The following is a 25,688-nucleotide window of genomic DNA, read 5'->3' as shown; positions in this document are numbered from 1 at the left end:
CAGAGGCGACGATTACTACTGCGACGTCAAGCGTCTGGGCCGGACGTGCGTCAGTCCACACATCCACAGATCTTGCGCACTCTTCTCCACTTGACCGCTGCATTTCGACGTTTCGAATTATCGCCGAGGCTGCGAACGCCGACGCTATGCTTGCTCTGGCACGGTTAGACGCGCCTCGTGCTGCACGCCGGCAGTCGAACCTCTGCTTTGCATTCCTGGTCGAGCATTGCTCTCGCCGCGAAGAGTTCCGTCAGGATAGGTGAAGAGATCTTATCCCCAGTCCTGGAAGAGACCGAGCGGCATGGGTTGCACAGAAGTATCAGATATCTGTCGAGCACAAAAAGCATAAGTTACGAAACACGACATCGGGCATGAGCCGCCACCGTTGAGGGTGCTCCGAACATTCGCCGGAAGTTGCCCATGCTAGCTCGCTCCAATGACCCAATATCTGGATCCCTCGGATCCTCGAGCACGTTGTGATGATAGCCAGCACCGCCATAAGTTTCGCGAATCGAAGTCGAGCTTCTCTAGTTGAAGTAGTCAGGATGGAGCTAGTTCGACCGTCTAGGACCTCAGACAGCCTTCCAACACTCGTGTCGGCATCAGATGCTGACAGTTTGTCGTGGAACCGTTCCGTGTGGTGTAGATGACGCCGCCAAGCAGCTCTCGGACACACAACCATCAGATACAGCAATAGGATCGTCTCAGGGACAGATAAGGTGCTACCTGCATACAGAACCCGATAAGCGCGAGAGGCAGAAATGTGATGCATGTGTTGGGCTGGTGATGCTAAAAGCTGCTCTACATGAAACATCATATCTGGATGTTTCTTTGGAACGTTTGACGTCCTGAGTGCAGCACCGCGAAACGTCATCGGCGGACGAACGCAGCAAATCCAGGACCTCAAAGTCAAGTGGCCCGAACCAAGGAATCCTCTTCTGCAGTTGTTCCCTGCATCTCTTGGATTGTTCTGCTCAGAGCTCTCGTTCCATTCTGAAGCATATCAATCAATCTCCGCGACGATGCATCTGTATCTGAACTGTAACACGAGAGAAGTCGGCTTATCTAGTAGGCTATCGTAACGGTAGACGTTTGATTAAAGCGGGTTCGTTGGCAACTGAGAATCGATATCAAAGTTCTTCGGCAGTCTTTGCGGGCTGTGAGCCTTGTTACGTGGGAGCGCTCGAGACGGCGTAGCTGTTCAACCAAGGATAATCACATTGACTCAACCGCTGCTTTACAGGAACAGAGAAATAGATTCGGGTTACGCACAAAGTTGGGATGGTGCATGGTGGTGTTGGAGAGCACTCATGCATTCCGCGGGAGTTGCCGCAGCGGCCCGACAAATTCCCCGGCTGCAGCTCACGGATGAGGTTTTGCTCAATTGGTCCCGCATTCTTTACCTGCCCGTCAACCTGCCAACCACGCGCTGCCTGCGCGTGTGATCCGAGAAACACGATTCCGCTCCTTTCAAACGACTTGACGAACTTACGACCATCTTAACGAATTTTCTTCCAGCTTGAATCCTCATCGCATCAGGCTATCCACTTCCCCTATCTTCCCAGCTGTATTCAGTCCCTCTCATTTCGCTCTTCCAATATTTCTTTGTCTACGTATGCGCTCCTTGCCGACTGCCTCCGCTTGTCCATCCTCAATCCTTGAGCTGAGAAGGCCTCCTACGTGAGCCGAGCTGTACAAGTTCACAATGGCTGGTGAGCAATCTACAAGCATGGAGCGCTCTTCTTCTGTTCCAGCGAGCTTACGGCTGATGTGTTGTCTACTTAGAAACCATCAAGGTCGTGCCTCTTACGTGTCATGGACACTCGAGACCAGTCACACACCTCAGCTTCTCGTCAGTGGGCGATGATGATCAATACTACCTTATTTCAGCATGCAAGGGTATGGCAACCGTACAAGCCGCGGAGAGCGTAGTTGACATGCATAGACAATAATCCAATGCTACGCGATGGTGTCACTGGCGACTGGTACGCGCATTGATAGCTGCAATACTCTCGCCGGATATTGACAGCTTCCAGGATTGGGACTTTCATAGGCCACAAAGGCGCTGTCTGGCAGGCTCGGCTCTCCTCAGACGCGACTCTCGCCGCAACAGCAGCGGCGGACTTCTCCGCGTAAGCCTGGACGTTGATTCCATTGGGCGTCAGCTAACAATGAGCCTCTATAGCAAAGTTTGGGATACGCACTCGGGTGTGGCTCTCCACACATTACAACATGCACACATCGTCCGCGCCGTCGCCTTCCCTAACCAGCCTTCCCCACAAATACTTGCGACTGGCGGGGCAGAAAAGAAGCTACGGATCTTTGATCTTTCCCGGTCTTCGGGCTCTCCTTCACCCACCGGCTCCGCTCCTTCCACCACAGACACCTCGTCCGCTGCACCCAGCTACGAGATCGGAGCGGGTGTCCACCAAGGGACCATCAAGTCCATTGTTTGGGCTTCGGATCTGAACGTCCTGATTACTGCAAGCGACGACAAATCCATCCGCTGGTGGGATCTTCGCGCTCGCTCACCGATAACTACATACACGCTCGATGGGCTGCCTGGCTCTTGTGAGTTAGACCCGGTGTTTGCGGGCTCTCCTACCCTTGGAAGTGCCGGTAGCAGCACTTTGTCCGTAGCGGCCGGCAAAACCGCGTATTTCTTTGACAGCTCTCGGCCGGGCGAGTTGATCAAATCTATCAAAACACCCTACGAGCTTGTGTCCACCGCACTCCACTCGTCACAGCGCAAGTTCATCACAGGCAGCACTTCGGATACGTGGGTCAGAGTATGGGATTTCGATACCGAGGAGGTGGTAGAAACGGGCAAGGGCCACCACGGCCCGGTGTGGAGTGTGGCATTTAGTCCAGATGGGAAGCTGTATGCGACAGGCAGCGAAGACGGAACCATCAAGCTGTGGAAGTTTACGGCAGGAGGATACGGGCTTTGGCGGTAGTTTTGACGGTGACAGTGGAGCCGGGAGAGGCATGATACCCATGTAGTGCAGTCAACCCATTTCTGGAGGTCATATCATATCAGGACAGAAGAATACCTACCTAGGCAGTCCCCCAGAGATGGATAGAAGACGTTTCGAAGGCCATGAGGGTGAGTACTTAAGCAACCGAATGCGGCGGGTGCGGGTCCATCCGACTACGGCCAAGCCGGTAGCCGTTTCGTGTCAACGGCTAATCCCGCCAGAGCTTGTTGTTCAAGCCGTCGACGATCACTTCCTCTTCAACTTCCTTCACGAACAACTACTTCCTTGAGTCCAGCATCGCAATCTAGTGAGTGTTCGGACAATACTTAGACGTTTTCTTCCTAGTTCACGCTATTTTCTCCACGTACCAAAGTCAGGCCGACCGCTGGCTTGACGTCACTAATGTCGCGCTCAACAAGCACGCATGTGAAGCTGAAGGCCGTGCAAGCTACACTGACATCTCTACGTTTACGTCCGTAAATTACCACGAAACAAGCTCTGATCTATTGCAGGAACGAGGAATAAGATTACAATGACTGGGCGTTTCACTACTCCGGCCGAGATGGAGTGACCCATGATAAAAATACGTAAAAGCACTCGTAAACCGCTCACGCCAGTATGGAGAGCTGTTCAAACAGGATGCGCCTGTTGAAGCCTCGAATTGTTCCACAGCGAGTGTGGCGTGTCGTCGCCTGCAGATGCTGCGCCTATTCAGTAAAGCTGTCGCGCCAACGCAAAGTTATGAGGGACTGCTCACCAAGTTGCATTCCACTCGCAGGATTCCGTTCGACAGAAATATGCCTGGTGTATACCGCTTGCACGCTCGAGCCGCCTTGCATCTGCGGAGGGGTCCCGCCCATTCGAATCAAGCTGATGACTATGCGGTATGTCCCTTCTTGCCTGATAATCAGGTTCGGAAACGAGGCGTAGCCCACCGTATCAGATGCTACGCCCTCACTCTCTGGCAACCGACGCACCGAGTCCACTAAGCGCGGGCCTGTCAGTACTCCAGGCGCTACCATTTCAGTAGCACCGTCGGGTCCGATTACCGCCAGTGTTGCAACGGCGAAAAGCCCAGCAAGCTCGGATGCCTCAGTGTACGGTCTACCATCTGACCGGCGCAATCGAGCGGTGACCGTGCTACCTAGGATCATTCCGGCGCGAGCGCTAGCTGGAGGCTGGTTAATCACCTCCATGGTGTACGACGGTGTTTCTTCACCGACACCGCTTTCGGGTTTCGCCGAAGGTTGATGTCGGCCCAGCGATCCGGGTGGTCTTCGTCCTGGAGTCCCAAATCGACCTCTGTAGCGACCCGGATCATCCTCAACTGTCCTCACTCGTCTTGACCGCTGTCGATCGACCTGACGGGCGTAGTCAGCTTCTGCAGTTCTCAGTCCCACATGGTCTGCTGCTAGGTTCCGACGAGCCACATCCGCCATGATCTCGGTACCCTCTGGCCGGGGTGGCTGTGCTGACAACTGTTCTGCGATGCGCAGTGAGCGCCTCACAGGTCCGATAGCAGGTCTCGCTCGCAAAGCCGGCTGTCGTGTAGTTGAGGTGCTTGTGTGTCTTGTGCTGCTACTTCGGCTTAGTGTTCTCCTCCGGGCTCTTCCCCTTGGCATATATCAGCGGCCCGGACCTGAGGATCACTTAGCCGTGACCTTGATTCGATCGATGAAACGACGTTGAAGAAATCAAGGGAAAAGGGGCCCAGCCAGACGAGCGTTCGAGCTGTTGGCGGGGCACTAGCCGCGGTCAAGACGAGCAAAGCAGATCATTGAGTCTCAAAAAGAAAACATTCAAGCGGGGACAAGCTCCAACTGCTGCGGACTCTTCAATACAAAATATACAAATCTTCCTCCAGAATTCGAAGCCGTGTGAAGATTTTGCCCGGGAGCCGCGGAACAAGAGACAAACATGGTTGACGACCGATAAGAACATCGCCATTGCCAATGTCGATGTCTTTGCAGCCTCCGAAGACATAGTTGCGAGTCCTGCCGCCCCCCACAATCATTGGGTCGCAGCTTGAGCGATGCGAACTTTGATTCAAAACGATGGTGGCTCCACTCACTTTGTATTGAGGCGGTCGTGCGTTGATAGGCTCCCTGAACAGGCTGACCTAATCGCAGATCCCTCCGGTTTCTCGGCTGTCACCGAGACGGCGGGCTAGCCAGACAGCCTTTGCGCACTGGTCTCGTCCGGAAGGTGCGTGCGCGATGCGGGCGTTGTAGCCACAATGCGAACCAAACACCCCTAGATGTCGTAGTGTGTTACAGGCTTACTGGATAAGCTTCGAACACATCATATCGATGCCACTTTCCGGAAGCTCTCTTGCTGTCTAGATTATGACGGATCAGCACTGGAGCGGTGCGGCGATATATAGGTGCTGGCATTGCCTTCGCCTTGACCTTGTCACCCGGCACTACACAGTAGTTCCGCCGTCAAACCGTAAATTGGCACCATCACTCATCACGGAGGAGCGGGTAGCTAGTGGATGGGCGGGACTAACCTTCGGAGATGATTATCGAGGATCCAATGGCGGCTTCGGAGCTTCGACCAACGTGCATGCGCAAAGAGAAGCTACAAGAGACGGACAAGCGTGGCTGAGCCTACCTGCAGGATCTTGAAAAGCAATGTGAGCGAGTTTAATTTCCGATCAAACGTCGTTCGTGGCTCTAGACTCTAACTCTTGGAAGGGCTCCCCTTCTTTATACTGGCACTCGTCTAGGACGCTCGTGCCAGCGCTATCAATTATGGCAGGGGAGAAAGGGCCACAGTTCATCCATGGCTTGCCGAACCTGGTAGGCGGGCATGTCAGGCATCTGGTTCTCTATCACAATATGACCCCTCCTTGCTCGATTCGACTGGAGGGCTGTACTTGGTTTGAAAGAGATCGGGTCCGACGCCAACCACACTACATGGTTGCGCCAAGCCGGCAGCTACAACATACAGCTGCAGCAGCCACAGAAGCGCAGGCTTGTCAGTGGGGATAAGTTCCAAAAAAAGATAGCCCATCGACGCGCAGCTCAGGCATTTGATGATGACACTTGGTGGTGACGACCGGAGCCGAAGCAAGCGATTACGCGGAATCAAGCCACTGGATCTATCAGAACCCGTCGGGGCGGAGAGTTAGTGCTTTCTTCGCTGGTGGGTAGCGCCACCATCGCACAGGCCTACAACCGGGTCTGACACAGACCGCGAGCCATTGTCATGGAGGCTGCCCGGCTTGGTGAACTGCTGCGGCAAGGGATCTTTTGGTTGCACTGGATCGCGCAGTCGGGCCCTAAGCCATGGATGCCCCTGGACCCTCACTGACCTTGTCAGGACGGTCTGTCCCGCGGGAGAGATCCGTCTCTCTTGGCGTGCGGCACACCTTGCACAGACCCTCGCGCCTCACCCTGCCTGAAACTCTCCCACCGCTGCTCTGGTTGCGATACCGCTCGCGATCTCGGTCCAGCCGGCTACTCAGATCTTGTGATACGCAATTGTGCTCTGATGCGGAAACTTATGCCTGCAACCGAGCTTGTCCGTCGATCAATGACAAATCTGGGCATCGAGTACCGGCGGAGAGATCCTCTGCCCATGTCGTGCAGCAGCTACCAGATCATGCAAAATGCGCTCCGGTCGAGCGATGGGTTCAAAAGACCCCTGGACCCCATCGGCGCTCCAACACCGCCATCGTCCCGTCACGTCGGCCTCCACTGCCTGTCAAAATCGACAATCGATGCAGGAGGCTTCGTGAGAGAGCCTTGCGGTGATTTGATTCGTAGGGTTTCCAGTCGCTGAAAGCCGCCAATTGCTCCCTTCGCAGCAGTCGAGCGCCGCTTTCCGTGAATCGATTTTGCTGGCCGCGTTTCCCTTTGTCATGTTATCCTTGCACAGCTGACAGGACGACAGAATGCAGGCGTTGGCAGCGGTCCCCCTGCAGTCGCCAGCCGAGCGGCGTCAATGGCAAGCTTCGTCCCGCTCCTCTCGCTTGTGCAAGTCGATTGCCATCGGTAGAGCGGCACAAGCTTGCGCACTTCGCTATCCAAGCTAAGACCATCACCATGTCGACGCCGGCCTGACGGCTGGACTTGCAGGGGCCTTATTTCTCTGAACCAAGATTCGCAAGCCGATGAGGGGTCTGACACCCTGGCAGCCGAAAGCTTCCGTTGCGGAAAGCAACCTGACAGCGGCTGAGATTGATTCTGGCGTATCTTGTTGGAGACCAGCAGCAATACACTAGTCGACCTCGGTTACCAGCACAATCCTTCATGATGCGTTCAAGGCAACTGACGGGTCTCGTGCATCATCTTGTGCAGCGGATTAGATCCACAGGTCGATGCAGGTAGCCCCAAGCGGGACGCATCATGAAGTAGAGACTCAAAAGCAAGCCACAGGCCTTTGGGAGCAAGGTCACAGGCGCAGAACATCACAACCATGTCGAGAGAGTCCTTCAAAGCTAATGTGGGTCTAGGTACAGTAGCACCGGAGCGTAATGATTCTGCCGATTCATGGCTTTTACGAAAAGCGCCAGAATACAGAGCTGCATGGGTTACCAGGAACAGGTCACGTAGAGTCCTCTTAAGCAATAATGTCTAGTTTATTGCCAACACCTCTGAGCATGGTATGACCTGGTAATGGGCAGAATGCTGGTCGAGATAGGCGGCATGCCTGCAAGCAAGTATTCCGTACCCCGTTGGTCGACCAACCTCACCTTGAACAATTCTTTGCAGGATTACGTGTGCATTTTGGATGTCACGCTCTGGTCCCGTGAACTCGGCGATTCGAGCGATGCCGTTGTTGGCAAGACTTGAATCGTGCTTGTGTCTTCAGGTATTCTCCGATTGACTTTGCTTGGCCTACTCCGTAGCTTCCCACCACGTCGCATGGTGCGTGCGCCACTCCGTCTGCGGCTGGAGAGCTCACCACCTCGCCGACTGAGCCCTCACCTGCCCTCCAGGGCTCCGTGCATCCAGCCAAAGCCTCCAAGCAGCCGAACGGACACGCACAGAGCGGCTATTCCTATCTGCAACCACCTCTCCCAACATTCGACTTGATACCAGAGCCGCCCGTACACGATGGATCGAGCCCTCGACGATGTCATAAATGAGCGCCAGGTATGCCTCGCTGCGGTCCGCCCTCCGCGACAGCCTGCAGAGCTCGAAGCTAACGGCTTACCGACATCACAGCGCGGTGGCTTTCGTGGACCAAGAGGCCGTCGGCAGGAGAGTGGGCCGCGAGACGGCGTAAGAAAGGTAGGCGCCTTGTTCGTCGCTGGCAGCTAATTATGACCGATATCATCTGTTTCTAACCATGCCACCGTGATAGGTTCATCCTCCTCCTCGTTGTCCCTCATCCCTCCTCTCGTAACGCATCAATGCGGTCCGCAACGGCAGTCTGCATTCGCATCGCCTCACCTCTTTTCGATCTGCGACGCCGCTGCCCCGAGGACGACACTTCTGCACGCTTGTGATAACCATAGCAAGACCTTCGCTGACCTAGGCATCCTCTCCACCAACAGCCGAATCCCAGAGACGAACCTCGGAATCTTGACCGGTATGAACAACCCTGTAATCCGTGGTATTATAAGGCTAAGACCAGTGCAGAGACTGGGTCCACGACCGATACGAAGATGAGAACGACTGTACGTGACGGGTGGCTGCAAATTTGCCGGGCCTCGCTCATTGGCCGCAGCTCGACGACCGTCTCGCAACTTTCGATCGCAGAGGCTTGAGCGGTATACACCCGAAACCGACCCGTAGGTCATCTTACCTAGTCCTTCATACTCCGATTCGAGTCTTGCTGACTGTCACCAGCTCGCAGTCCGGCGCCAAGCTCCGTGTTGACAACATACACTACGACCTCACCGAGTCCGATCTGAGGGTAACTCACCCCTCCAATTCCCCCCAGCATCTACCGCGTAGTTCACGTCCGCTAACGCAGCAACCCGCCCATAGGAACTCTTCGCTCGCATCGGCCGCGTCCAATCCGTCGAGCTCCTCTACGACCGCAGCGACCGCAGCAAAGGCATCGCCTACGTCACATACACCGACTTGCGCGACGCACGCACCGCAATCCGCGAATTCGACGGCGCCAACGCCAACGGCCAGCCGATCCGCCTAACCTTGATCCCGCCTGCCCCTGCCAAAGCCCCCGAGCCGCGCCGCAACCCCTTCGACAGCGTGACCCTCCCCGGCCGCAGCTTGTTCGACCGCATCGAGAGAGACAGGAGCGCGAGCCCCGGCAGTGAGCGCGAACGCGAGGCTGGCGGTAGACGTCGAGGTGGCAGACGTGACGACGGTGTCAGACACTCGGATGTCAGCAAGCCCGCTCCGGAGCACATCGATCGCTACGTCCCCGGCCAACGGGACTCGCGCTCCGGTTCGCGGCGCCGCTCTCCGCTGCCTCCGCGTGGTGGCGGGCGCGACGGGGGTCGTCGGCCTGGAGGCCGGCGCGAGCAGAGCGGCAGGATGGGCAACAGAGATGAAGATGGGAGACCCATGGTTAAGGGCCGACCGAGAAAGACGGCTGAAGAGCTGGACGCGGAGATGGCGGATTATTGGGGGACTACGGAGGGGGGCCGGACTGCGGCTGCTGGGGGCAACGCGGATGGGGCTGCTGCGGGCAGTGGCATGGTTGGTGGGAGTGGAGTTACGAACGGGGCGCCGGAAATTAGGGGCGCGACGAGTGCGATCAATGTAGATGATGATATTGATATGATTGAATAGGGTGTTAGGGGGATGGAGGACAAGGGAAGATGCAGCTTGATAGTGAAAGATTGTGGCGTATGTGAGGGCATCTTCGTTCGAACTAGCTGTTCTCTCTTTCAGTCTCATCCGAAGTTTCTGGGCTACGACCTCGTAATATAAGCGTACCCTACCTACCGGCCTAGAATGTATGCTTCGACGTCGTTCTACATTGTTTTGAAGGAATAAGGGTCGCCGCCTATAAAGAACAGAGCCGACGAAAAGCAGGATTTCAAGCAGGAGATCTAGGTTTCGTTTGAGCGACGAGGTCGTGGGACTGCTGCTGCTTGATTTCGTTAACTTCGTCATACTTGCGAGGTGGCATACAATGGCTGGTCTGCGGACGGTCGAACAACAAGATACCCCAGTAGCTGAGCATTTTCCAAGAACATGGGCACCAGAGACTCGTTTTTCGCGCAAGGGGTGACTCCGCACAAGTGATACTGAGACTTAGTGGCTGTGCACAGTCTTTCCTAATCCGGTTACTACATGCGCCACAATGCTACACTTAGGACAGCACGTCGGGCAGGGAAGAAGTGGCACCGCGAAAACCACTAACATCACGTTTCCATCAACCACCTCATTTACTACTAGAAATTGAAGCTTTTTGGAAGCCAATTTTCTGTTTAATTCGGTGTTATTCTATTCTCTATTTGAATTACTTATTGCAAGCAATTTAGTATAGATCTAATATACTTATTAATCGAATCTTAGCTTACTATAATCTAACTAGCTTAGATTACTAAAATTATAGTCTACTTGTTCTAATATAGCCTTCTCTTAACTATTTACTTAGAAGCTTACTAGTAGTTCTTAATAATTACTAGATTAAGTAGTTTTAAATAGTTAGTATAATTGGTAATATTATTCTTTTACTTAATCTTATAAACTAGCGCTTAGTATAGGGCTTACTTAGACTAGAGTAGAATTACTAAAGAATTACTATTATTTATACTATTTCTAATAATAGTTAATAATAGAAATAATAGAGAATACTAGTATTACTATTTATATTATCTCTAATAATAGTAAATAATAGAGACTATAGAAACTATAGGTATAGTTAAGTATATAAATAGTAAGAGTTTCTCTTATAAAAATCTTATACTTAACTTAGAATAAGAATTATATCATTTTATAAGATATTTAATTAATAATCTAGTAATATTAATCTATCTTTATTATGTCTTATACTATTCTCTATTCTTTAATCAAGATTATACTATACTCTAGTAGTAGTATTATTATCTAGAGATAGTATCTATTATACTTAAATTTAGTTACTATCTTATTTATATATTCTAAATTACTATTCTCTTTAAGAACTAGCCTATAATTCTTTTAAAAAAGAGATAATATATAAGATTTTAGAGTCTTATTAATATAGACTATCTAGTTTATATTACTATTATTATTTATTAGTAACTTGTAGAATACTAGCTTTAACTTAAAGTTATAATTTACTATTACTTATATATATACTCTTATTATATCTTTCTTAGCTAGTTTAGCTCTTTCTTTAATATATTTCTTATAATACTATACAATAAGCTTTTAAATAACATAAAGCTCTTTTTAAGAGCTAAGCTAAAAGTAGTATTTATTACTAAACTATATAAAAATCTAGACTTACTATTAATATTATATAGTAAGTACTTCGCTAGCTTAGTTTATTTTATCTAGTAGTAACTCTAAGATAGCTACACTTTATTATAAGTAATATATTTATAGTAGTTAAGATTCGCTATATATTACTATAGAGTCTTCTAATAGATACAAGTATTACTAGTCTCTATAGCTAAGACTAGCTAAGAGAGACTTTAAGTCTAGATATTATTTTATTTAAAGTAATTCTCTATATATTAGATATCTCTAGAAGTAAGCTTTTATATATAATTATAAAGATTTTTTTTAGGCTTTAGTCGATAGTAATTAGAGCTAGTAGCCTTATACTTAGTATTCTCTAGCTTAATCTATTTTTAGCGCTATAATACTTAAAATCATTATTTATAGAATATAGTACATAGTACGTATTATTAAACTTGCAGACTAATTAAATTAAGGCTTTAGTTAGTATTAAATAGTGTTAGACGAGTCTTTAAAGGTTATACTAAGGTATAGAGAGTTATTTAGAAGTATTTAAGCCTTGCTTAAATATAATTAACTATGTGGTGGTGATAATAGAGCTGATAGTGGTTAAAAAGGGGCGTGCAGGGTCGATTTCGCGGTGCCACTTCTTCTCTGCCCGACGTGGACAGCTGTTCATTCTTCCACATGGGGGAGTATATTAGGTTGCTTGAACCGTCGCTAACGACGCGGTCACACTTCTCATCGAGCCTCATCATGCCTCCTCACCTCATCATTCTTGACGTCTCCGGTCGCAAATATAAAACACAAAAGATTACACTCCAAGCCTCTCCATACTTCCGTAACCTCTTGGCTAGATGGGACCACTGTAGCGATAAACATGAGGATGATTCTTACTTCATTGACGCAGACCCAGACGCATTTTAGTATATCTTGGACTTTATGCGATGTGCGTCAAAGTACCCTCTGTTCTGGACAAAGGAGACAGGCTTTAACTACGCACTCTATAATAAACTCGAAACGGAAGCAGATTACTTCCTTCTCCATGACCGGCGCGACTGGCTATGAAAGAGACGTTATCCCGGTGCCGTCAAAACCATCGTCGAGGTAAAGGCATTGTCTAAATCTGAACTTGAAGATCGCCGGAACCAGAGAGGATACGAAGCCAACATGGAGGTTCAGAGCTTTTATGATTCATACTTGGGGGAAAAGCGCTATCGCAACCTGTGCGCAATCCATATAGAAAACAACGCACGCGTAAGGGGCTGCGGCTCTTGCGAGGAACTCATACGGGCTCATGGACCACAGTATGATGATCCACCGAAGAAACTCACCCTGGTGATTATAAGAATAGCGTTTGATGAGACCGTCCGTGTGAAAGAAACGGTCTCTTGAAAGTTCTTAAGGATGGTATGCACTCTTTAGCAAACTGCACAAGTCCTCGCATAATTTGACCATAGAAGAACGTTACTTTTGAAGCAGATACTGTCAATTGCCTTAGCATGTAGGAGTTTCAGGTGTACACGGAACAGCGCGCGTTGTGGAAGACGCTCCGCAGCGGTTGTGGTGGCCGTCGTCACTATGCTGCGTCATTCAACCCAGAGAGTACTTCAGGATACAAGGAGAACCGCGACTCGATCAACCACCGAATATCAATAAGCCCTTGTAGACCTCGCAAGAAGAGGATGCGCAGACACCTGTTACGTCCGTAAGGACAGAGACTCTAATGTCGTTGCACAATGTGATCAAGCAGGATGCTCGCGCGCCGGATCATTCAAGCAGATTGCGCATACAGAGACACGTACAGAAGCTCGCAAGTGCTGCCGAGATATCTTTTGCCAAACGGTCTGTCCTGCAGGACCACAACCGGTTCCTGTCCAAGATAAAAAGTGAAGCCAAAGCTCGTCGGTTGACCAGATCTTTGATCCTAGGAAAGGCGAAGGTGATGAGTTATGAGGACGTCGAGGAAGTACGAGCAAAGCGTACCGCTCAAGAGGAAGCTTCGGCAAGCAAGAGAGAACACTGTCGTAAGAGAAAAGATACCGCGCTAGAGGCAGATGCGGGTTCAATAGTGTTAAAGCACAAAGCTGTACGGATGAGTGGATTGTTAGAGCCAGTGAACGGCCTAGTAGCGCTATGAAGAGCTCCTGTGGCACGAGTGTCTTAAGACAGCGTCAATGAGCTTGCTTTCGTCGTGGTCTAGCAACGTTTGTCGTTTTCGTCCTGGCTACACCAGGGCCAAAATTGCGGACAGAACTGCGGCCGAAGGCAGGACCAAGGCCAGATTTAGACGTTGCTAACGTCGTTCTCAACAGCTGCGACAAGAGCACATTCAACGTTTGATGCGTGAACAAACGGAGGACCTCATCTCAACATCGTAAAGAACGGACATTGAAACGGAGTTGCGTCCGCTCTTGCTTCCCCCGCGGAAACCCTTTCATTGGTCCAAGGAGTTAAGTATGGAGTTAGGGGAATTAAGGGATTTACGAAGGAGCTCGTTTTTAACGATCAATCAGGCTACACCATATTTGGCCTAGGGCCTATCGCTCAGCAAAAACGAGCTGCTTCGTAAGCGGAATGCAGCTTCTCTTAGTGGGGTAGAACATCACGAACTTTCGCTTGCAGATTAGTTTACAGGGCCACTTGCAAGATCAAACTACACATCCATAGTGTCCGCACGAAGAACGGACACATCACAAATTCCAGCCTTTTAGCAGGCCCTCTTATAAATAGCCTCATTATAAAACTAGATTGTGGCTACCTCCGACTTTGTCATATCTCAAGCGCAAAATCTACTTGCTTACTTGTCTCAAAGCCAGGAACCCAATTTCTTCAAAGATGGCTCGTGTCTGTCTGATTACTGGAGGCACCCAAGGCATTGGACGTGAAACTGCCGAATTGCTGGTCTTGCAAGGATGGGCAGTTATCATTTCTGGACGGAACATTGCAAAGGGTGAAGAGGTCAGCGAAAATTTCGCTTGTTCAAAGGCTATCCAGACGATTGACATTGAACATTAGGCTGTCAGGGCAATTAAGGCGAAGGGAGGGGAAGCTACGTTCATCGAAGCGGACGTCTCGGACCAAGAATCGGTTAAAGCCCTGCACCAGAAATCACTAACCGTCTATGGACATCTTGATGGAGCAGTCAACGGTGCGGGAATATCCACCGACACTCGCATGATCGGGGACGCATCTACTGCCGAGTTTGAGAAGATGTGGCGCGTCAACGTTCTTGGTGTGTTCTGGTGCATGCAAGAGCAGATTCAGATCATGAAAGAGCAACAATCGGGCCATATCGTCAATATTGCTTCGATCGCTGGCCTACATGGTATCCTCTATTCCGGCACTTATGTTGCAACCAAACACGCCGTATGTAAACCATCTTATCCATTCGCTTATTGACCTCACTGAACTTTTACTTAGGTCGTCGGTATGACTCGTACTGCAGCGATTGAGTACGCACAAACAGGTATCCAGGTGGCAGCTGTTGCACCAGGAGCGATCAAAACGGATATTCTCCGTGATGCTATTGCGGCTGGAGCGTATAGCGAGGAGAGCATCGCTGCTATGTTTCCTATGAAGAAGATGGGCAAACCGCTAGACATTGCTCAGGCAATTTCGTTCCTCCTTCACTCTGATTTTGCTACCGGAAGCATCCTCGAGGTTGATGGTGGATTGGGAGCTGCTTAAGACGTCTCTCTGTTTATATGTTTGAAAAATGCAGAATTAGCAGTAAAGTCCGTCTCTATAGATCGAATAAGCTCCCGCGTACGACTAGGAACTTCGTTTAAGCATCCTCGATCTACGCCTTACTAGCTAATAAAGCTATAGCTTGTTCTTTAATATTCTTCAAATATCTTCGCTCTAGAGCTAGTCTCTACTAAGAAAATTGCTTAATTCTTAGATATACTATCGATTATTGCGTCTTGTTCTTTAAATACTAGCTAGTTTATTTAGAACGAGCCCGAAGAACTCTTTCTAATAACTATTCTCTTCTTTATCTATCTCGTACTTTAATAAGTTTCTATATAATCTAATTAACCGAAAAATTCCAGGTATTAAGTCTATACTTAGCCTCTATTGCAATTCGAACTTAGTATTTCTTAGTATTTAGATCTTTAGTTATTCTAGAGTTATATAACTTAGTTATATAATCTACTTATAGAGTTTTCTTTCTATTTTTCTTTCTATATCTTCTAATCTTATATAATATCTTATATATTACTCTAATACATTAAACTCTAGTATTAAGCTATTCTATATTATAATAGCCTCTTAAATCTATCTAGATTCGAGTCTAAAATATATATAACTTCTTCTAGACACTAAGCTCTTATAAGAATACGTATGGTATATAGAATAGCTACATCTAATAATAGTAAGTACAAGCTCTACTATTATTAGATTAATTGAAATTTACGCTATTTATACGAGTTTCTTCTTTTTATACAAGAATATAGCTATTACTATACTTATCTGTAGTTCTGCTTTAGTATAGTCTCTCAATATAAATTTAATCTTAATACTAGAAAAGTGAGTAGCTCGCTTTGTAAATATATTAAGAGTATATCTAATTTCTCTATTACTTGCGCCGTCGAGTTTTTTTTTTATAGAGGGCTAAGATAGCAGAGTTGCAATGCAAGTATAAGAAGATGTAATTAATATTATAGTTAATAGATTTGCAGCAGGTAGAATCGGTTAGAATAGAAACTAGAATTATAGAAAGACAGAGAGAATTAATAGAGTGCAATTAACTAAATATATAGTAAGTTAGCTATATCTTAAGAATTCGATTATAGTTCACGTATATATTCTACATCAGGAAAAAAATTTTGACGCTCGGAGACGCTCGGAGCGCTTTGGACGTCCAAAACATTCAAGACGTCCAAGACGTCCAAAACGTTCAAATCGTCCAAGATATCCAAAACGTCCAAAACGTCCAGAGGCAGGGCTTGGCAGGGCTTGGCATGCTTAGTCAGCAGCTGAAAAAATTGAAAAAAGCTTTAAGTCCAATCTATCTAGTAGGATATGGGAGGTATATTATAGAGCTTGTATAGGGGGTAAACTTTTGATAAAAACGATTATTATCCGCTTAACTTTTAAAAACGTGGATATATTAGCTATTTTTGCAGGGGGGTAAAAGCTAAGCGAGAATGGGAACTCCAAAATTTTTTATATGATTTATGTTTTTTTTGCTTACTAAGCAATACTAGCCGTTTTAGGCTTGCTATGCATCTTAGACATTTTGGACGGTTTAGACGATTTAAACGTTTTGGACGTCTAAAGCGCTCCGAGCATTTTAACATGCTCGGAGCACGCTCGGAGCACCTTAGACGTCTTGGACCGATGCAAATTTCACGAGCGCCCAAATTTTTCCTGATGTAGAACTACTATCTATTATTACTATACAATTCTATAGCTAACTAACCTAGAGATTGCATTATATTATTGCATTTATATATTCTTATTCCAACTGCTATTCTTACAATCGCGCGCATTAAGAAATATCTTCTTAGCTTTCTCCTATATAGCCAACATCTCCCTAGTAGAGCGTATATTACTGCAGTCGAAGTCCTCTAGTTTAGTTATTTAGTAGCCTACCTTAAGATTGTTCTTAATAATATGCTAGGCACATATTACTCTAATTTAAGGGCATCTAGTCAGATTCACGTACCTATATATTCTAAGGAATAAAACCGAAGTTAACACCCTCGGCAAGCTAGTTACTAAGTCGATCAACGTGCTCTGGAGGGGCTTCCTTTAGGCTATTGAGGCTCTCCGTCCACACGGGCCAAGGGTCGATGCACTTAGTCCTTGCCGCATTTCGCTTGATTGCGCTCCCCGCCCACGCCATACTAATTTACTACTTAATACAGGAGAACCACTATCTCACCACGTTTGCACACTAACTAGTATACTTGATAAGCCCAAAATCAACCATAATAGCCCCGCACTGCCTCTGTTTATCATGTTCTCTGGTGTTGTAGTAGTACGTGGGCGGGGAGCGCAATCAAGCGAAATGCGGCAAGGACTAAGTGCATCGACCCTTGGGCGGCCACGCAGTCCACAAATAACTGGCGTCTCACATGTCGGGCTTGATGAACGTTTCGGACCCGAGGAGACACGACTGGTAGGAGGGCTGAATGTATTCGTTCGGTTTAGAGCTAGTGGAGCCTCGCTTCCGAGTTGCGACGCGCTCTGCTTGGGTTGAACATCATTAATATCGTCGTCGGTTCTTCGCCGTTTGGGACTGTCGCTGCGTTGTGAGCTGGAGGCGGGCATAATCGCTGGGAGGGACATGGCGCGCTTCCGCTTCGAGGTAGCCTGGCGCAACTTCGAGTCATCATTAGGCGGAGGAGTTAGAGGAGGGAGGGTTCCATGCTCAGAAGCAAGCCACAAACCAATGCGATCGTCTTGAAGGGCGGAAGGATGACTTCCAAAGTCCATTGTTGTGGTCGTGTATTTACCACAGCTTGGGTACGGATGATGCACATCTATGCCGATACGCCGATTGGTGGGTTATCACGTGGCTCGGCCCCCGTGATTCTCCTTTGAAAGGAGTAAGGTAGAGAACCAAAGGCTTATTGAGCCGATTACGTGTAGTGAATTACAGTGTACCCGGCCATCTCCGGAACTGCGTAAGCAAGGACAGTCAATCTACATGATTGGACGGCTTTGATTGGAAGTACCGACAGGGGTGGCGACCCCGCATAAGAAGAGCGGCATCCGCAGCCTGATGGCGAATTATGACTTCTCACGATATTGATGGATTGTTAGGCTTATATAAGGGCCTTCAAATGGGTCGTAACAGTGGCATAGACCTTATGGTGGTCCTGTGGTGCATAGGTCAAGATTGCGCTACTGGGATACATCCATCAACAATCAGGGAGGAAGGCGTCAATAGGAACGTAATTTTCGTATCGGTAGGCTTGTAGCAATGCTGGGATGCACTGAGCACATAGTCCGAGTGAGCATTAGACTAAGCAAGACGTGTGCTGATATTCTTATTGCTGTGAAGTTGAGGTACCCATGGTTTGTTCCGTTACGGCCGTTGTTCCGCTAGAGTTGGATGTGCGTTACTCGACCTGCTTTGAAACTTGGTTCACGACTTGGCATTCCGTCGTCACGTGCAGTAGGCAGTAATTCTATCTGTGGAGTGGTTCGCGGTGCTGGTTTGTACATTTACTCATTCAAAACAAGGGACGCCAGTTTGGGAGTTAGAAACCCTTTTTTGTTTTTTTTCTATCAAGACAGCAGATTCCCATCCCAAAAAGAATTCAAAAGTCCAAATAGAGGACAACCAGAGACCAGCTCTAATCCGTCACAACTTTCGACCAAGCGTCAAAAGTCCCACCAGATTACCCAAAGAGCAAAACTCCGTCTATCCCCAAAGCACCGATTCCCAGACCCTTAATGCGTAAACAAAGAAAACGTAGGGGGGTGTAAAAAATAGCGCAAGGTACTACCACTCAAGAGACGAACAGCAATGCAAAGAGCGAAGAAAAAGAGGGCAGAGAGTGAAAACAAAACAGAACACCGCGACTTATAGTTCTTCGTCGAAGAGCGGCGAAGTTGGCTGGAAGGGGCCTTTGTTGAAACACGGAGGGGTTGGCTGAAAGAGAAGATTGCGAGCAGAACCACCGAAGACTGGCCAAGTAGGTTGGAATAGACCACTGCCGAAAGCCGGTGGAGTTGGCCAAAAGGGAAGGTCGCCATCGAAGCCATTGGAGAACGGCGAAGCGGGCTGGAAGGGACCGCCGCCGAACCACGAAGGGCTGGGCTGGAACTGAAAATCGTTGAGTGATGGAGGAGGCAGCACAGGCGAGCGGAAGTATTCCGCTGGTTCGTCTTCCAAGTCTGGAAACCAGGAATCGGAGTAGTCGTCCGAGAAGGTGCACTGGGCATCTTCCATGGACAACTTGCTCGCCCACTCGATAATGGGATTTCCATCCTGAGGTGGCAGGACTGGCGATCCGAAGTATTCCGCAGGCTCATCATCTGAGTCGATTTTCCAGGGGAAAGCGAGCTCAGGCAATGAGAACGGGGAGATACTCTCGGTTTCGCGCAGATCGTAGTAGTCAACCTCGTCTATCCATTCCTGATATGTGAGGCCCTCGTTGCAGTTGTCGACGATGGTAAAGAATTCCGTCGGTATGTCGCCGCACAGAGTCTCCATATCGTGGTCCCAGTCAATAATTGCCTCCGAATCATTGTCAGCTTCCTCGATATTAACGACGTAGGGAGCTGAGCGCGAAATTGGACGTGGCTTTAGTCCATGGACAGAAGTCGTCGGCATGTCGTCTAAGGTAGTAAGCTCATCGTCCGCGTCGTAGGCATCGCTGTAGTGGTTCACCTGCAGGTTGGCCCTAGCCTGATACCGAATAGTCTGTGAGACAGGTGTCGGAGAACCAGTCTCCAACGCCGCACACAAGAGTGTATTTAGCGCATCGACTCGAAGCGAGCGTTTAGCCAATGTGGTGTTCGTAGGTGTGTCCATTGTTCTGGTCGTGTTGAAAGAGCTCTGCCGGAGAGTCTCCAGAGTGGTAATCTGTGTAAAGGATGAGGGAATTGGAAAACTTACCTGAAGTCCCAGGGTGCGCCGAACTTTCGAAGAGTTGAGGTCAGAGTAAGTTGACTGAAAGCTTAAGGCAACGTACAAACTCTTCAACAGCACAGCTGTTCGAGGAAAACTTGACGCGGGTTGGAGCTGAGTAAGCGTGAATCTACCTGGGTAAGTAGATGAGGTTGACCTGAGGAGCAAAGTGGATGGGAAGAGGGCCGGCTTTTATACGTGCTCGTGGTCCGCAGCCGACACCGAGTGCTCTCGACAATGTAGTTGTTGTTGAGTAGAGAGAGAGGCCATAAGGCCAACCGGCTTTGTGCTCTCAGAGCGCGCTGGTGGACGGTGGAGGACTGGAATATCGAAGACCTTTGACCTCTTTGACGGCCATTGTCCGATGTCTCCTTTTCTCCACAAAGCATTGGGCCTAGAAGAAGACTTTGTTTAAAGGGTGACAGCTACTGTGAATGCATTGGCTGGGTCTCGTTGTTGGTTGCGATAGATAATGCGGTGCCTGAAGCGCATGGTGCCTTTACAGCATGTTTCAAATAGTTATGGCTGAAGTGGATTGTACTTGCAGACAATGGTGGGAAGATTATTGCATGATGCCGGAAAGGTGATCGGCGCGTCTAGCCCACTACAAGCCACTCGTGCGGCTAAACAAAGTTTGAAGTCCGCTGAGCTTATCCTGAGGATTGGAGCCAGAAGGGGGGCAGCGTATGGCGAGATGAACAGATGTACTATAATGCGGTAAAGAAGTCGTTCGAAGCAACAGCACGCAAGTAACGTATATGGTCGATTAGTGTCACCCAACAAAGCTGTGCATGCACGACATAAGGCTCAGAAAATGAGATGACGAGAACAGTAGGATAGCAACTACACATCCATAGTAATAAATGGGTATACGAGAGGTCATAACATGTGCCGGTGGCCAAAGCTGCCCGTACGGAGGAGCTCCTCCCCTTCATCTCGTTCGATCGGGAAGTCTGCGTCCGTGCTCCAAGTCAGCGAGCCGCATGTCTTGATGCAAGCTGCAGTATGCCATCGCACACAGAACTGACTTACTTACTCCTTCCCTTCCTCTTCACCAGCCTCCAGCTTCACCTCGAGCACGTCCCTCCCGATACCGCTAATCTCAACCATCTTCAAGACAGCTTCAAGATTATCTTGTGTCACAGTCGTCGTCGCCGGCCATGTCTTTGCTTCCCGCCCAGCAGTCGACCAGCGCACCTTCATCTCCGTAATGTGCTGCGCCCCGCCCTTCTTCTTGTACTTGGACATGAACTCCTGGCAGTTTGGAGAATCGGCGGCGAGCGACGAGATCTTAGCGTTGAGGGCCTTGAGCGAGTCGGTGGACTCGACGAGCATGATTTCATGGCGGTGCGAGCCGTCGATCGCGAATAGGACTGGGAATGGCATGGTCGTGTATGTTGGAGTCGCGGGGACTGGTGGGTCGTTTGGACTGCTCACAGTAGAATTGCGCTTATGCTGGTGTTTTTGTGCTCTCTACGAGTGCGCGCAGCTGTTCGAAGAGGTCGTAGATAACGTGGAAGCTTACCTGGCGCAGCGCAGGTTTATGTGCCTGACTTGCTCGTACTCAAACCGTACGTACGTCACTCTGCAGGAGACCCTTGCCAGACCCTGAATTTCGGATCATGTGACTGCTTCACGAGTTGGAATACCGATGCATTATACAGTGTAAGGTGCAGACAGCACCATTCTCTCCGCATGCCTGAAGCTTTATGCCGAATAGAGGGCTGGGTTTCACGTCCGAAAACGTGGGCGTTGCGCACAGCGTTTCCACAGGAGGATCAAAGTATGTCGTAGATTGAGCCACATCGCATCAGATGATGCTTCACTGGATCCGACACGGAGCTAGAAAGCGATCTCATCTTTGGCTGACGAACTGCTGCAAGTTGTTCTCTTTGCTCTATAGTAGAAGGTGCTGCGATATGGTCTCCTTGCAAATTGCTGAAGCTAATACAGCAGAGCTTCACAAAAGCTCATAAAATATGCTGCAAAGGCTCCCTGAGTGAATGCCTCCCCGGCTGCTATAGGCCTTTACTTTCCTCGACCAAGCAGCGGGCCGTACGATTTCATCTCTTCGGATCTGGTGCCAGTTTGAAGGCAACCAACATGCCATACATAGCCCTGCAAGGAGGCCGAATGATTGACTATTGGGGCTTCCCTCAACTGCAATGGTATCATTGTTTCCCATCGTTTCGAGCGTTTCGAGCGTTTCGCTCGATATCTGTTACGTATCGGCGCATGCGCCGTGAGCATCTGAGAAACATAATTTCTGAGCCCTTACAGCCCCCACCCATCCAAGATGATTCTGTGCTATGGTATAGGGAGCGAACACAGCGCCTTTAGAGGCGACAAGCACATGAGGATACGGAACATTACTCGGCTTTTGTAGTTAAAGCTTGGCAAGCTTGCCATTATGAGGCGGAGGATTGGAATGCGATTTAAGGCCGATGTAATCACACCACGTGACTACATACGATGCGGATGGAAGACCACTTCACCATACACTGGTACTCGTATGCCTTACGGAAGTTCTTGGGTGGAAGTGTTGAGTTCCAGCGTCGCGGAGAGAGTCTTTGCGTTGTATGGCTGGGCTTGGAATGATTTGTACAGTTGAGAGCTTCCACGCGATACTCTACCAGACACGCTTCGTTGCTTTGCTGCTCCGTTCGAGATCGTTTTCTCTTTCTTCTAATTTCATCTGTTCATACCTGCGCGAGCAGCTGATCTGGAACTGGGTCGTTCTCCTCCTTGTAGCTCCCGCTGTTTTCGTATCCGCCCATGTTGTCAATACTCGTTTTCAAATACCTCATTTTTTCTCTTCACAAGCTCACAATACCCCTGAAATCTCTGGAGAGGCCGACTTGTTAAGTATGAATCGACTCGAGCGAGTCAAAATGCTAAAAGGGCTTATCGTAAGCATTGTAGACGTACGGGGTTAAGAGGATGTTGTTATTTAAATTGCCAAGCAGTTGCTGAGCACTGCAGAAACTTATACAGCCTGGGAAGCACAGCTCTGTTACTGCTGTGATAGTCTAATACCGCTTCTGGAACAGTACGGACAACGTGAACGCGATTCTCGCCGCTCGATTTACCAGCTTCGTCGAGGCACTTCACTCGTGTGTTAGGTGCATGCCAATCCTCTGCGCGTTGTGAGAACGGCTCGGCTCCATGAGCCTTGGTGAATCTCATCGCCCTCACGGACTGTCTCACGGACTGTCGCAGCGCATTGATTGGGTGGAGATGATACGGCTTGTGCGATAATATTGCACTTTCGTCGGTGCCATGCCTTCACAGGGGCATTGCATGACCTGGAACTGAACCATCAACAGTGAATGTTGTCCAAGACCCCGAGCCGCACATTTTAGCGCTCATTTGCTCTCCCATACACACCCTTTGACTTGTCAACTCCCAAGTCGAGGGTCAAGAACAAAGCAACACCGGAAACGGATCAAAGAGATCATTAGCACTTATTCCACTCAAGAGAGCACCAAAAGACCTACCAGCAATCGGAGAACATCACATCCGCAACATGGACACTCTCAGCAAGAACGCTGGACACGACTTCCTGGTCTACATCCAGCACAAAGGCATGGAAGTCATGACCGAAACCGAACTCCGGAAGTACCTTGCGGAGAGTAAGTCCTCCCCGCCCACCCTCTCTCCAAACGGTCTCGCTAATAATCTATCCAGATCCCGATCTCGCCGTCATCCCCAAGGACCTCCCACGCGGCAGCTTCAGCATCCACATCACGTTCGAAGACACCCTTACTCAGGAGGAACGCGCCGAGCATCCCGGGCTCCCGAATATGAAATCGTCGCTGGCGGGCGGAACATTGCCGCCAAAGGTCTTCTTCAAGCGCTTGCTGTTCAACCAGTTCAAAGATCTCTACGTCTTGTCTCCGCGCAAGTCCAGGGTATCCGTGATCGTGGACGAGGACGAGGAGGGGAAGGAGGAGAAGGCGTAAATCACTTGCGCACTCCGTGCTTCAGGGAACAAGATGGTGTGGGAGACGGAAAGCATTGGTACTGGAAGCGGGTCATCATGCACTCTTTTGAATTTTTACGTTGATATTTGCTCTCAAGAGGTAAGGCTGAAGGAAGGCTGAGAAAGCAAAGACGGGGTATGATTTTGATCACGGGAAATCACAGAAGGGAAAGACATCAGCATGTATTACAACATCAATGGCGGATGAACAGTCGCAATGCTATAGGTAGCCACTAGAGCCACTCAACAAGCTGTTCCTCCCAGATTTTCAGCTTTTTTTCTCGCCCACTCTTCGCCCGTTAATGACCAAGACAAGGAGCGCCAAGACCGTACCACAAATCTCAACCCAAACTCCGAAACTGAACAAAGAAATTGACCGTGTCAAAAGCGGATACTCAGCTCACCTCATCCATCTTCCTCCGCGTCCCATTCTTGAGTCCGAAGGTTGAGCGGGATGAACTCTTCGTCTACATACCCTATCCTCATGGTAAGCGGAAGATCAGCTTGGCCGGAAGGTGGCCTGAGATCACCCCGGGGCTCCTCGACGCGTCTGGAGAGATCGCTTACCTTGTCCGGTAGAGTCCCCAGCAGATATCGCCACTGCACCGGTTCATCGTTTTGCAAGGTAGCAGACTCCATCTCCGAAACAAAATACTCAAGCTCATCAAGCGCGACCTGACGACGTTGTAGGAACACATGGAGCGTCATCATGTAGCGGTCTCCGTCCTCGATGTTGTTGATGTTGCGGGAGCCATCTCCCCTCATTGCTCGTTGTGCCGCGTCGCAGAGTCGTTGGACCTGCTGATCAGTATGATCCTGATCGAAGATATCTTTGTTAGACTCGAGGACTTTCTCAACGAAGACCTCGTATGTGTATTGCTGAGCCCCTGGAGACACAGCGACTCGTGTGCTTGGTGGCAGATCATGATAGCGATTGCTGAGTTCCTCGTACCTGGCCCGAAGCTCCTGGACGCGCTGGCTAGCGGTATAGATTCTGGTGAAGATACGAGCTACTTCAACAATTATCGGTACGTGTAGCCTGGTAGCGCATGATGAGCATGGTGATTCGAAGTCAATCGTCGTCTCTATGTCGGCGTTCTCGCGGACTGGTGTAGGATTCATCTCGCAAATGACATTGCCGGATCGCCGTGCGGAGAATTCGCACGGGGTACGTCTGGAGAGATGATAGTGGCCGCATGACCAAGATTGGAGAGTGAACTTGCACATGATGGCGTGGTGCTTGAAAAGAAGACCTGCTTCTTGTGGTTTGATGCGGGCTGAGAGATGACCTTGTTGTTGCTGAGCTGACGTTCAATTTGACGAGATAACGTATCTGTGGGTCTGGAAGGACGTAGGATCTATATGCCATATTTAAAGCAGTGACGGGGTCCGACAATGGTTCTGGGGTGCCAGATTTTGAGTGCAACAAAGGCGTTGTGGATCAGTAAAGCACGATACAAGAGACAAAGGAATCATGTCGGCGCAGCGACTCTGTCTAAGATGAGTTGCTGGGTGAAACTGACTTGACTATGGAAATATGGGATGTTGAGTGGGTCGCCGGACCACACGACTTCAAGTCTAAAGGGATGTTCCTTGTGATACATAGGCCGAAGAGTATACGTATAGTAGAGATCTAAGCGTAAGGTACGTATGATGGATACGCAGCCGCTACTCTCCGTACGACGGCGGTCAGAAGAAACACGTATACTTCCACAGATCAAGGTCGCTCTGGTGTAGCTGCGTTCGGAGCATTGGACCTAGCGCAGAACTCCACTGTCCTTGATAGAACAAACTGTACCACATTGGGAAGGGCTGAA

General features: G+C 49.3%; 8 protein-coding genes across 8 annotated transcripts; 4 read left to right on the top strand and 4 right to left on the bottom strand.

Moving 5' to 3' along the window:
• Positions 1-1,705: 1,705 nt before the first annotated feature.
• Positions 1,706-2,957, top strand: W97_04911 (uncharacterized protein; the record flags this gene model as incomplete). The annotated part of the gene is made up of 5 exons (XM_007782799.1): positions 1,706-1,712; positions 1,786-1,899; positions 1,946-1,985; positions 2,037-2,132; positions 2,186-2,957. 5 exons carry the CDS (start codon positions 1,706-1,708, stop codon positions 2,955-2,957), a joined length of 1,029 nt encoding a protein of 342 aa, XP_007780989.1.
• Positions 2,958-3,685: 728 nt separating this feature from the next.
• Positions 3,686-4,417, bottom strand: W97_04910 (uncharacterized protein; the record flags this gene model as incomplete). Its single annotated transcript, XM_007782798.1, has 1 exon — positions 3,686-4,417. The coding sequence occupies one exon, from the start codon at positions 4,415-4,417 to the stop codon at positions 3,686-3,688; it is 732 nt and encodes a 243-aa protein (XP_007780988.1).
• A 3,624-nt stretch (positions 4,418-8,041) lies between these two features.
• Positions 8,042-9,691, top strand: W97_04909 (uncharacterized protein; the record flags this gene model as incomplete). The annotated part of the gene is made up of 7 exons (XM_007782797.1): positions 8,042-8,218; positions 8,485-8,519; positions 8,570-8,607; positions 8,658-8,721; positions 8,780-8,846; positions 8,921-9,590; positions 9,666-9,691. The coding sequence occupies 7 exons, from the start codon at positions 8,042-8,044 to the stop codon at positions 9,689-9,691; spliced, it is 1,077 nt and encodes a 358-aa protein (XP_007780987.1).
• Positions 9,692-14,134: 4,443 nt separating this feature from the next.
• On the top strand, positions 14,135-14,986 carry W97_04908 (uncharacterized protein; the record flags this gene model as incomplete). Its single annotated transcript, XM_007782796.1, has 3 exons — positions 14,135-14,257; positions 14,315-14,665; positions 14,720-14,986. The coding sequence occupies 3 exons, from the start codon at positions 14,135-14,137 to the stop codon at positions 14,984-14,986; spliced, it is 741 nt and encodes a 246-aa protein (XP_007780986.1).
• A 3,853-nt stretch (positions 14,987-18,839) lies between these two features.
• W97_04907 (uncharacterized protein) lies at positions 18,840-19,793 on the bottom strand (the record flags this gene model as incomplete). Its single annotated transcript, XM_007782795.1, has 1 exon — positions 18,840-19,793. The coding sequence occupies one exon, from the start codon at positions 19,791-19,793 to the stop codon at positions 18,840-18,842; it is 954 nt and encodes a 317-aa protein (XP_007780985.1).
• A 1,128-nt stretch (positions 19,794-20,921) lies between these two features.
• W97_04906 (uncharacterized protein) lies at positions 20,922-21,275 on the bottom strand (the record flags this gene model as incomplete). Its single annotated transcript, XM_007782794.1, has 1 exon — positions 20,922-21,275. The coding sequence occupies one exon, from the start codon at positions 21,273-21,275 to the stop codon at positions 20,922-20,924; it is 354 nt and encodes a 117-aa protein (XP_007780984.1).
• A 2,140-nt stretch (positions 21,276-23,415) lies between these two features.
• W97_04905 (uncharacterized protein) lies at positions 23,416-23,851 on the top strand (the record flags this gene model as incomplete). Its single annotated transcript, XM_007782793.1, has 2 exons — positions 23,416-23,521; positions 23,577-23,851. 2 exons carry the CDS (start codon positions 23,416-23,418, stop codon positions 23,849-23,851), a joined length of 381 nt encoding a protein of 126 aa, XP_007780983.1.
• Positions 23,852-24,276: 425 nt separating this feature from the next.
• W97_04904 (uncharacterized protein) lies at positions 24,277-25,098 on the bottom strand (the record flags this gene model as incomplete). Its single annotated transcript, XM_007782792.1, has 1 exon — positions 24,277-25,098. One exon carries the CDS (start codon positions 25,096-25,098, stop codon positions 24,277-24,279), a length of 822 nt encoding a protein of 273 aa, XP_007780982.1.
• Between the last annotated feature and the right edge of the window lie 590 nt (positions 25,099-25,688).

Source organism: Coniosporium apollinis (genome assembly GCF_000281105.1).
Source record: "Coniosporium apollinis CBS 100218 chromosome Unknown supercont1.22, whole genome shotgun sequence".
In the NCBI taxonomy this organism is placed as follows: domain Eukaryota; kingdom Fungi; phylum Ascomycota; class Dothideomycetes; genus Coniosporium; species Coniosporium apollinis.
This window is presented reverse-complemented; position numbering and strand designations above follow the sequence as displayed.